Source organism: Thunnus maccoyii, chromosome 7 (genome assembly GCF_910596095.1).
Source record: "Thunnus maccoyii chromosome 7, fThuMac1.1, whole genome shotgun sequence".
Lineage (NCBI taxonomy): Eukaryota > Metazoa > Chordata > Actinopteri > Scombriformes > Scombridae > Thunnus > Thunnus maccoyii.
This window is the reverse complement of record NC_056539.1, coordinates 30,439,423-30,451,445: the sequence shown is the minus strand read 5'-3', so window position 1 is coordinate 30,451,445 and position 12,023 is coordinate 30,439,423. Positions and strand designations below refer to the sequence as shown.

The window sequence follows — 12,023 nt, the reverse complement described above, 5'->3', positions numbered from 1 at the left end:
AGGGTTGCTCTATCATGGGGTTATGTTATGTATTTATGTACTGCATGTCATCTATTGGACTTTAAATGGCTGCTGTAAGGCTAGCTTCCCTTGAAAAAATTAAATTAAGCAAAGTAAAGGGAAGTGAGGTGACATGAGGTTGCACATGGTGCTGGACTTGGCACAGGAAGCTTTTCATGCAACAGACAGGGTGTATGTAGGGTACGTACATCCAAAAACCTTCTACAGATCAAAAATCAAGCTAAAGGCAAGAATCAGAAAACTGTACCGATAGCTCCCAGCACTTTTAAGTTTTGATCTGACAGAGATCTTCGTCAGACACTGTCAAATCACCATCGCAAAGCAGAACAAACAATATACAGACAAAAACATATTACTCATTGTTTGTGATCTGCATGATTGAGAGTCAATCTACTTTCATGCTGGACCAATCAGAGCAGAGCTGTTTGTCTGATACTCCCACATGGGGGATAGAGTGCGCCTCTATGAAAAGGGCAAAGAGTATTAGAAACATCAACATGTGGGCAAATGTTAAATACAACACAAAAACTACTAAATACATAGAAAAATACGTAGAAAAAGTAGAAAAAAAGAAAACAGTAGTACAGGCCAGTGCAGCCTAACAATTGCCCAGAATTTATATTGATACCTACAACAGGAAAGGCAACACAAAGAAAAAGGAAAAGAATGACAAGGTAGGTTGCATCAACAGATATAAAATTTTGGGAGAGACAATACTTACAAAAAGGTCAAAATCTAAATTTAAGCCCTTAGGTGTTAGGGTACTAAGGGTAAAAATATAGAACGCCTCATTTTTCAAAAGGTTACTGTTGATGTGCCCTCCTCTTCTGGGGGTTTTCATGTCTTCAGTCTCACTGTATGTCAGTGCTGGCGGGTTTTGTTTGAATGAGTTGAAATGCAGCCGCAGGGTTCTTTTGATCATTTGTCTGTATGCTATTACACTGTATGCTCTGAAATACGTGTTTCGTGACAGCAGTGTTGTTTTTTTCTATGTAAGCCAAGCCACAGGGACATTTGATCATGCAGATGACATTTTTTGTGTGTCAAGTAATAATACCCCTGATATTTAATTTTTTTTTACCGGAATACAGATGAGTAAACAAGTGACATTTGAAAGTGAAATTACATTGTGCGTACTGTGCACAATTGTAATTACCCTCTAGAATGGCCGATAAGAAGTGCGTAGGTTGTTCTGGTGGAAGGTCGGTTCTGACTATGAGATCATAAATGTTTGGAGGGAGTCTGTAAACAATGTGTGGGGGGATCTCTAAAGACTGAATTAAGATTAGGATCAGATTTCAAGATCTAAGAATGTTGCTAGACAATCTCTAGAAATCCTTTTCTCAAAAGGAGAGTATTGAGCTTCCATTATCTGAAACACTCCTTCTCTTGTTGAGACATTGACTTTGGCTGACATTCTTATATCTCTCTATAGCATTTTGGATGCAGCCTTCCTCATGCTGCCTATCCCTAAATCTTTCCACCATGTCACCACTGTGTTTACTGTAAGACTCATCTGAGCTGCAAATGCGGCGGATTCTATTAAATTGACTAATTGGAGGACTTTTTTTTTTTTGAGAGAGGTGGGATGGAAACTCTTGCCATGTAATGTTGTGTTCTTATCTGTCGGTTTCCTATAAAGATCTCTTGCCAAGTTATCTTGTTCTTTGAGTAAGTCTTTTGTGAGTAATCATAATTAACCTTAAATTTAAGATGATGACAGCTTGCATTTAGAAAACGTGTGAATCCAATGACTCTTTTATAAGAGGAAGATATCATCAATGTAATTCTGCTAAAGACCTATATTCAACACACACTCCTGTTCAAAGTATCATATAAGGCGTAATTTGGGGCGATGGTGCTACTCATAGCTGTGCCTTTCAACTGCAAATAAAAAGAATCTTTGTACATGAAAAAAAGCTAAATTTGGTTAATTCTTATTCTAATACAGGCAATCTTGGATGATTTATTTGATTTATAATATAAACATGTGCCTGTACAATATTGATCTTGATGTTTCTTGTTGTTTTTGCCCTTTTCTATCTCCCATGTAGGAGTATCAGACAGTGTTATCCAGCTCTGCTCTGATTGGTTCAGCTTGAGAACAGTTTGACTTTCAATCATGCAGATCACAATCACTTGAGTGATGAATGTGTGTTTGTCTATATATCGCTTGTTCTGCTTTGTGATGGTGGTTTGACAATAACTGACAAAGATTTCTGTTAGATTGAAACGTTGCTAAATTAACAGCTAATAGCTGGGAGCTATCAGTACACTGTGTGGATCTTTTGTCTGATTCTAAGCTTATCATGGGAGCCATTAGGTTTGATGATTGCTCTGCTGGGTTTTATAATAACTGAGGAATATTCAGTCACAAGGACACAGTGCACCGTACTTCACAGTTCCCATGTTTTTAAATGACAATGTCCTGCTATAACAGCTAAATGAACTTAGTTTCATGAACACCAGGATGAAAAATAACAGCCTCTAAAATAACCATAAACACTGCATGTTCAGGAAAACAGATTTTCACCTCTTCCATCACTCAAAGGCATGAAAGTTTTCCTCTTGATGAAAGATCCAATATCTCACCACAAACATATCAGGACTCATAACAGTATAACAAGCAGGAGGGGAGCTGGTCTGAAACTGCAAAGGGTAGCTACGTTTGCTCTGTAATCTGTGGGGTAGTTGATATTTTATATTATATGAGTTTCTGTTGTTTTGTACTCTGCGTTTATACCCTCATGCCGTGATTAATACCTTCTGAATATTGCGTTCAATGTTGAGTGGCAGGTTGAAGAGAAACTTGAAACGTTGCAGGACGTTGAGCGCATTGCGTGTGGAGTCGGCTTTGTCTTTCCGCCCCAAGACCTCCTGGAAAAGAGTATCTGCAGTATCACTCGCTCCTACGAGAAAGACAGAGAGAGAGAGAGAGAGAACGAGTGAGTTAGAGTGAAAGAGGCAGGAGAAAATGAGAGACCGGGATACTATAAAAATAAATGTTGATCCCACATTTCCCTCTTACTGTCGGTCTCTGGTTTTCTTCCTGCTCTGTAAACTATCTGACACGGAGAAAAAGGAGTAGAGAGCCGCTAAGGAGAAAGTGACAAGTATCTCTCAGTCAGACGGCTCGGTGGAACCTTTTTGCACAGCTCGCTGGCTTCGTGGGTGGCCTCGGATGTGCCGTCGAAAAAGAAAAAAAACCCAACAAAGTCAAGTTCGACTAACGAAAACAAACCCCCCCCCCCCCCCCCCCCAAACAAAATCCCTGACAGAAAAACAGCACGAGAGCAAGCAGAAGAATATTTCACATTTTTCACTCGCCAATCTCACTTATCATGGAGCTGACATTCCACAAGACCATTTCATGATTGGCTGATTGTGTGTTTGACGCATTGGGGGTTTTTTTTGAGGGGGGGGGGGACGGTGGCCTGGGCCCATCGGGCTGTGGGCCCACAAGTCGCGAGCTGTGGGGATGAAAGGTACGTCCGGCTGGGAGGTTTATTTACTCTAGACTCCGGGAAAAAGACCTACTTATTGACCCTCCATTAAAGCAGTCACATTATCATGTATGAGATGAGAGGGTGGGAACACAGGATCTGCTGAGGGATCTGCTCGCTGATGGGGTGGAAGACCTACAAAGGTGACTGAACATACACATTGTACATGTGTTTGGTATATATGGACAGTGTCTCAGCATGTGTGTTAATGAGTGGATGTTAAATGCAGTCAGCACATAGCAGCACACTTTGTCTTTTCATAATCACTTTAACCCCTTTTTAATCTTTGAGTTTTATTCGCCACAGTTAAAATTAAACTAAGTATATAGAAATAACAATAGAAAGTAATGCGCATGGGAAGAATCATTTCTTCCTATCATTGTTTTTCAATAATATTGAACACTATTAACAATGTCAAAGATATATGTACATTATATAAGAAGTAATGACCAAAAATGTAGCTACAACCTAATAGTGACACATATGAGTAAAAGAAAAAACGATATACCCTTTATAATTTGTTCTGACATCTCTGTGCTATAGTTTCAACAAAGACAGGAACATTTTGTACCTGTTCATACCATGTTAAGGTAAATTAAAGACTATGACAGGGTGTAAAGACAGTGATTGTAGCTTTAGTTACTTTGTTTACTGACATAATCATCATGTTCTCTCCAACATCATCAACGACGAATGCTGCTACATGCATCTGAAGCTAACTGGGAAGCTACTCAATAGCTGAAAAGTTGCATTGCTGCTAAATTCAAATCTGATTTCCCAAACCAGCTCAGGATCTGCAGCTAACATGATACTGTTTTGGGGGGAAATGTCCCAAAAATTGAACCGGTGCACTAATATGGGGAGTGCAAATGCTGTAAGTCACCATTTGCAATGTCTTTATTGATACAGTGAGATTTCCATCATTTCTCTCGGGGGTTGGAGTCTAAATGAAAAGATGCTTACTGTTGAGGATGTTTTCAAGTCGTTGGGTCATCGATCCTTCCACTCTCTCTGTACCATCTGACTCCAGCCTCTGATGGATTGCTAGAAACACAAAAGTCAGTATTAATTCATATTGTAAAGACCTTTGATGATGAACAAAATCCAGTGAAGTCCACTGGAATTAACAGAAAAAATCATAAGTTTAAGCATGAATATTGAGGTAATAAGGAATCTGAAGAGAAGGTTCTCTACACTGTAGAGTAACCAACATGCTGATCCCCAGAAACAGGAACATTTTCAATTTCAGGAACCGAAGGTAAAACAATAAACAGGCCCTACCCCAGTGGTAGATGTGAGATAACCTCGCTGGTTCTCCGCCTACAGATGCTGCTATTGAACCCCCCCCCCCCCCCCCTCCTTGTGCTTGTTCCCACGCAACCGAAGACCTGACCTGGTCCCTGTGGTGACTGTACCGGATCAATTCACCTAACCAAAGCCATTAACAGCACAGTTTTGTGGTCTTGGGACATTTGGAGCCCTTTGACCTGGAGGCGATGCGAATATTAAATGTTTCTACTGTCTGAAAAATAACATTTGGGAGAGTAGAGCTGGAGGCCTGGATGCCAAAAATGACTGCTGCAGAGAGTGGGGGGGGGGACTCTCTGATGGCTTGTATCCATCACTTAGCATGAAGAGCTTTAACGCGGGAGAGGGAATTTGAAAAGAGGGAACGAGGGGAGAAAACAGAGAGAGAGAGGGAGAAAAATAAGGGAGAGCGAGTGGTGTGGCTACCCCAGTGAATAAATAAATGGTGTGCAGTAGTGGGCAGCTGGGTGCTGAGAGCTGCAGTGTGGGTTTATTGACAGAGTGGAAGAGAGGTGGAGAAGGTTTAGGAGACCTTCTCATACATACTTGCGGAGCGATTCGAATATGCAAGAAGCAGACATCTCAAGAATGAGGTTAAGAGACAGAAATATGTAAAGAGAAAGAATACGGATAACGATCCGCTCGTTTCACTGCTCTCCACTATCCCTGCCTTTCTCCAACCCACAGTTGTTCCACTACAAATACTGGCTGAGCAGAGGGAGCGGGAGGCAGAGTGAAGGGGGGAGAGAGTTCTGTAAATAAATATGTGGGTCCATTCTGACAGACAGAAGCCTAGAGGCAGAGACCGAGGTATTCCTAAAACACGCTGTTCAAACATGCCACGGCCTAATCAGCGCGGACGTCACTGGCCCTTTCGTGCACCTCTCGCTGCTTGCCGACCAGCAAGAAAACGCGGCCATATGCAGGTTAGGACAAAAGCACGTAGACGTGGGAGTGTATATGGGGAAGTAGAGGATTGATAGGGCTGAACACACAGGACGACACACACACACACACAAACACACACTGCAGGTCTGCTTCACGTCTCCACGCTCCCCCCCCCCACCCCTTTGCCCTGTTGCCAGCTGTGTGTCCTCTGCGTCTGTCACACACTGGAGGGCTTATGACGTCACAGCTAACCTAAACATCAGGTCAGGGTCCGGATAACACACGCAGCCAGGACCTGAGGAAGAGCTGCAGCTCCCGCTTCACTTCCTGGAACCATTGAGGAAAAAAAATGAATAAGAATAAAAATACAGTGTCCCTGGTTTCTAAAGCTGGAGATGTTTTGACTCCTGCCGGGGCTGGGGGCTCAGGGAATAGGCCCTGGGAATCTGGCATTTTTGGAACACGGTAGCCGTTCCGTTTCCTGCATCACTGGGAGACTTCCTTTTCACACAACAATGAAAAACCTCAAATTTCAACATTTTTAGGAGCAACAACGCTGTACTGCCTGACAGACTGTCAGTCAGTCAACCAGCCAGAGCTGCTCTGTCTCAGAAGTACGGCTCAATGTCATTACGTTCCGTGACCAAACAGTCCCAAAGCCCAAAACCTCCCAACTCTTTCACCAGTCTGTGGTGGTTCACATGGAGAGTTTACAGAACCACTGGTTTCCTCACTGTAAAAAATCCCCTTCTGCAAACTAGCAAAATACCGTGGAAACTGTCAGCATCGAACAAAACATCTACTCTACCAATGCTGTAAGCAGAAATGTTGAGATAAGATTTCTTGTAACTGGCATAAAAATCAGGCAACTACAAAACACTATCTGACCTCGAAACTAGTTAAGACTTGATATAAGCCCTTAAATTCAGAAATCCAAGATTAAGGTATCTGAAGTATCTGATTTAATAATAATTTCTTCTTCGCCCTTTTTAAAGTAGTGTTCAGCACATTTAGCCCCTCAACATCCCTTTGCCTTTCTACCCTTTTAATAACTAGTAAGCCAGTCACTCTCTCTAAGTTAGGGGTTCAATTCCTATTGGGGCAAACCAAACAAAAAATACATGATGTCCAGATTTTACATTTACATTTTGTCATTTTGGCAAGACAGGAGCAAGACAAGAGTAATAGGACAGTGGCTCAAGTAGCTGATCGGGTACAAGTGCAATGATAAAGAGCCCTAGACAGAAGGGTTTTTTATGTTAAGGTGTTCACAGAAGAGCTGAGTTTTAAGGTGTTGCAGCAAGAGAGACAGCAGACCGTGTGGAGCTGGGGAGCTCATTCCACCATTACGAAACCACAAACAAAAAGAGTCTGCATTGTGATTTTGCAACAGGCCCGTATGGTATTATCAGACCGGAGCTGAGATTTTAACACAGCTGTGACATATTTATCTTTCGTGCTGTCTATACACCTTTATAAACACTGTTAACTGATGTTAATAACCTATTTTTAATTACATCCTTTACTCTTTTCTCTTAAATTTCTGTTTGTCTCTCAATGATGCAGCATCACTGATCACAGATTTGATTGGCTGTGCTCTGTTGCACTGTGACATCACCCAACAGCGATGACACACATGGGGCAGACGTCTACATCGCTGTGACAAGGTGAAGAAGAAGTTGCACCTCTGGATATCAGCCAAGTTGCTCTTTAAAAGCTGTTTTATACTTAGATGTGTTCTTGAGCGTTTGAACTTCACCTTCTTTTAATATGATTTCCTGTCTTGAGTCTTAAGTTTCTGATCTACACTTGAGAAGATTTAAGACTAGATCCATAGATCGAAAAGCTAGCTGGAGATCCCAGTTTTGTTTCTTCGTGTGCTTAAAGCCGACGAACTAACCCAAACAGCTCTGCAATTAACAAGATTTGTGGTTCGCAGATGCAGAAGTTTAAACTTTGTGCTTAAGCACAGAGTTCAGAGTTCATTAAAAAGAGACATGGGATTTTGTTGTGCTATTTCTGTTGGAGATGCTTAGCTATACTGGAGAGCAATTAAGGGGCAATTAGTAGGGACAAGAAAAAAGAAAGGGAGAGAGAGAAACCCCAGAGTTCTGCTGTTTTCTCTAAATATTTTCTATCCGCCTCATTTCTTTTCCCAGATTTGGCTTCTCTTCCTTGTTTCCACCTAGCCGGCAGCAGTGTGCTTGCATTAAAAAATAACTCCAGACTTCTATTAAAGTCATCAATAAAAATCTCACATGCAAGCAGAACTGAAAATAAACAGGAGAGGAGACAAAAATGTCTTAATGGTGATTGAGAGGGCTGGAAGCACTGCAGCTACTTCTGACATGGCACATTCAGAACAAGGGGAGCACACAAGTACCCTGTTAATTTCTTCTTTTTTTTTTTTTCACAGCCAATTTCTTTTAAATTTTTCACAGCTACATCTCAGGTGAGGTTCATTTGGAATGACTCAGAACAACTGCCACTTGCCAAACGCTGCTGAGGAGACAAAGAAAGGATTCACAGTTTCTCAGACAGCTGTGCTAACTAGGCCTGGCAGTGAGCTATTGCAGAGCTGTCTTGAGCTGGCTGGCTTCGCTAGCAGCGTGCCGGCTGGTATGTCGGTTTGGCTGACCATACCTAGTGTACAGAATATCTCCACTTGAGCTATCCATTCTGGGACACCACTTCATTTTTTTTTTTTATGATTGAGAGCCAAATCTTGGCCAAGAAAGGATGTTGTAGTGCTGTAATGAGTCATGGTGAGAAGGCAGAAGTCAAGAAGTTTAAGAATAAACTTTTCAGTCATGTTGGTGAGGAACTGCACTAAATATGAGATGTTTTTTTTTTATATTTTGGTGGAAATTACATTTGAAAAGTGGGGGTTGAACTATACGTGAGGAGCAGACACTGACGTATTCACAACTCTTTGGATAAAGCGAGTACCTGTTCTTGTGTTACATAGTGAGTCTGTAGCCTTAAAATTGTTCTATTTCGAGTCGCTTGTAGCTTTGATGTTAATACGCAAGCAAGTTTTTCATGTCTGTATTCTGTCTGCTAGAGTTAATTAGCTCTAAATGTGTTAGGAAGCCCAGTTTAACCAACAGGAGTACTGATTGGTAGATTACGTGAGTGACGTGCTTTACTGGCACAGAGGAAATGCTTTCCTTACAAGTGAAAACGAGTGGAAAGTGTAGAAGATGACAAGCCCGAGAAGATGGTCTGGAAAATGCTAACAGCAAGGGACAATTATTGCGACCTCTGCCAAAGAGCTTGTGCATGAAGACACACTTGAAAACAAACTTGGAGAAGCTACAAAAATGTGGGATCTATGCTTTACTTGGAAGCAGTGGAACAAATTGAAAAGACAACACTGAATATCATTGCCTTATAAAGTTGACATGGTGAACGTACTGCTAAAAATTGCTATTTACACATCCGGCACGTCATTTCATCATCTGCTGATAATGTAAAACCAATATTCACTCTTTCCTTTTCGTTTGGTCTCCACCAACTGCTGAGGGAAACCAGCTAGTTGCTCTGTTGTTGGCCAGGTAGCGTGTAGTGGGCCACTTTTATATTACACATAGTCATTTGATCCATTGTTGATATAAAGATATTGATAAGCGCAGCTTTAATTGAAGTATTTAATGTTTTACTTAAGATATTTACTAAAATATACAGCTTCAAGGATGAGGACTAACTGATGAGTTTGGCACATTTATCTTGTGCCAGTGAACTCGAGGTGTAAAATAAAAGTTTTTAAAATCACCAAACATCTGCATCAACTGTGTTGTGTTACTACTACAACTACTACTAGGTGGTATTGTCATATAGCCAAAACTAGTTGAGACGACAGACTGTGTATTAGGGGTGCACCTGAATACAAATACATTATTCGGCAAAGCACAAATAGTGGGTTTTATACGATACGTTTCATACAAATATTTTATTTTTTGGGAGTGTAAAAAATAGGCAATAAATGAAAATGCATGAGGCGATGAGTAAAGTTTTAGCTCAGAAATCAGCGCAGTCGTCTATGATCTGGGAGACTCCGGTTCAGGACCTCCTTCGTAAGGTAGTTATTCATGAACACTTATTGTAACACTTTAATTTTCTAAAGTGTCATAAAAACAAAAACAGGATTTTTAAGCCTCTTTCTACTTTTATTCGAATACAAATACAGATACAGATAATTTTACTGCCTCAACAAATACAGATACAAATACAAATACTGAGCCCTCTGCACATCCCTATTGTGTATAGTACAGCTAGAGAAGTCAGGATAGCGGCTACTACTCAACATGCACGATATAGGCTACTTATGTTGTATCACTGTTGAAGTAATCGGCATTTACTAAACACTACTGCGTTCTCTTATTCCCTTCTATACAGGCAAATTTAATAAATCCCTACCCTGCCACACAAGTCGTAAAGCATCAGTATTCCCTCTTGGGTCACAGGTCACTTGAGTCTATCTATGGTGCACTGCTTCCTCCCATCAGTGGAGACTGTACATTTCCCATTGGGGCAGTGGGCACACAGTAGGCACGCTCAGTCTGAACGTGAGAATGACTCTGCATTGTTCCCATTGGTCATATTGGGTCTGTTATCAGCACTATCAGTCCTAATACTCTGGCCTGCATTGTGTTGGGCTGCTCCGTTTATTTAGATTCAGCCACTAACAATGAAAACATTGCCTCTCTCCCAAACGGGGCACAAACATACGGAAAGCAATAATAATAATGATGGAGGCAGAAAAGTGTACGTATAAATAGTAAGGGGAAGTAACTGAGTGGCTATGGCGGGAGCAGAGAGTAAACAGACAAAAGTATGAATGATGAAGCGAACAATTGATTTGAAGTACCTGGCAGAGCGACAGCAGTCAGTCTCGGCTACCTTGAAATCTTATTGGCATGTGAAGGTCAGTGAGTGTGTGTGTGTCTGTGTGTGTGTGTGTGTGTCAGTGTGTGTGTGTGTGTGTGTGTGTGTTGTGTCAACCCACTTCCAGACTCTAGGGAGACTCAAGTGAGACTGTGTGTGACAGGTGAGAGCTGATCTCATTTTGATGAAGGTGAATTAGCGGTGTTGTGGTTGGCTGGTGTAACTGTAGTACAAAGTGGAGCGTTTTCACATAGCGCCCAAAATGAGCTTCTTTAATCAACCGCTGCTAAACCGCATGCGGAGGAGGGAAAAAAAAAATCCCAAGACACACACACACACACATACACACGCTCTCACACACTTTCCAAAAATCAAGACCTCTTTACTGAGCAGAGAGACGAAGAGTGATGGTTTAGAAGTGTGTATATTAATCGTAGCCCATTTGGTGCGTTTCCACAGTACACAGAAACGTGTTAATCCTTCTCACCTGCCAGAGCATCCTGGGCCTCAAAGAACGTACTGAGGCCTCCTTTCACATAGGCCAGACTCCCCTCATTCTTCTTAGTGGCCTGCTTCTTCAGAATACTGGCCGCCATCTTCAACTGCTCAAAACTAAGAAACAACACAATAACATTGCAATAACATTAAGCCTGTAACTAACGGCTGCTTTAGCCATTAAAATTTAGGTCTAAGATGATGTCCTCAAATAGCTCCAAACACTCCAATTTACCATAAAACAAAAACAGAGAAACACAGTAAATCCTAATATTTAAAATGTTTGGCTTTTTTTTACATTAATCTCCAGTTATTTTGTTGTTAATAGAAATAACTACAGTTTAACTACACAGCTCATACGTGACACACACAAGCATGTACGTCTATGTACAGAAACATAATCCCGCACACATGTGTGGCCCAGTGTGAGTACGTGTGTCTGTGTGTCAGTGTCCTGACTGAGGTTTCCTCCGCAGGAAGAAACAGTCACCCAGTGAGGTCCAAACAGAGGCCCCTGGTCATGCTGGATCCCAGGGTCTGGGTTACTGGAAGGCTAAGCAGGGGGGAGAGGAAGCCAGGAGAGTCCAAAATAACTCTCATCTGCCCTGACATGACAGTCAACTGGGCTCAGGGCTTTTGGGTCAGCAGACTTCTTCATCTACATACCTCAACGTTCTCTGGAGGACCAAGTGACCATGAAGAGGAAATACAACCTCAAAACTGAGCATTCTTTTCTTTTATTCAGTGCTTTCTCATCCGTTTTCTTTTTGTTTTTAGTCAAGATTATTTCCCAAAGTTGCAACTAACAATTATTTTCTTTATACATTAATCTATTGATTATTTTCCTTGCCCATCCTTGCTAATCATTACAGTTCTACTGGACTATAATCCTCTGTTGGCTGGGTGAGAGTATAGAAGGTG

At 41.5% G+C, this 12,023-nt stretch overlaps 1 protein-coding gene across 1 annotated transcript in view; it reads right to left on the bottom strand.

The window, feature by feature from the left end:
* Window positions 1-12,023, bottom strand: part of exoc2 (exocyst complex component 2) — a 56,786-nt gene that overhangs the window by 26,071 nt on the left and 18,692 nt on the right. The window contains exons 6-8 of the mRNA XM_042416775.1: window positions 11,095-11,219; window positions 4,488-4,568; window positions 2,785-2,930 (exon numbers count right to left, since the gene is read on the bottom strand). Coding sequence (XP_042272709.1) covers window positions 2,785-2,930; window positions 4,488-4,568; window positions 11,095-11,219 — 352 coding nt within the window. The remainder of the gene's footprint in view (window positions 1-2,784; window positions 2,931-4,487; window positions 4,569-11,094; window positions 11,220-12,023) is intronic.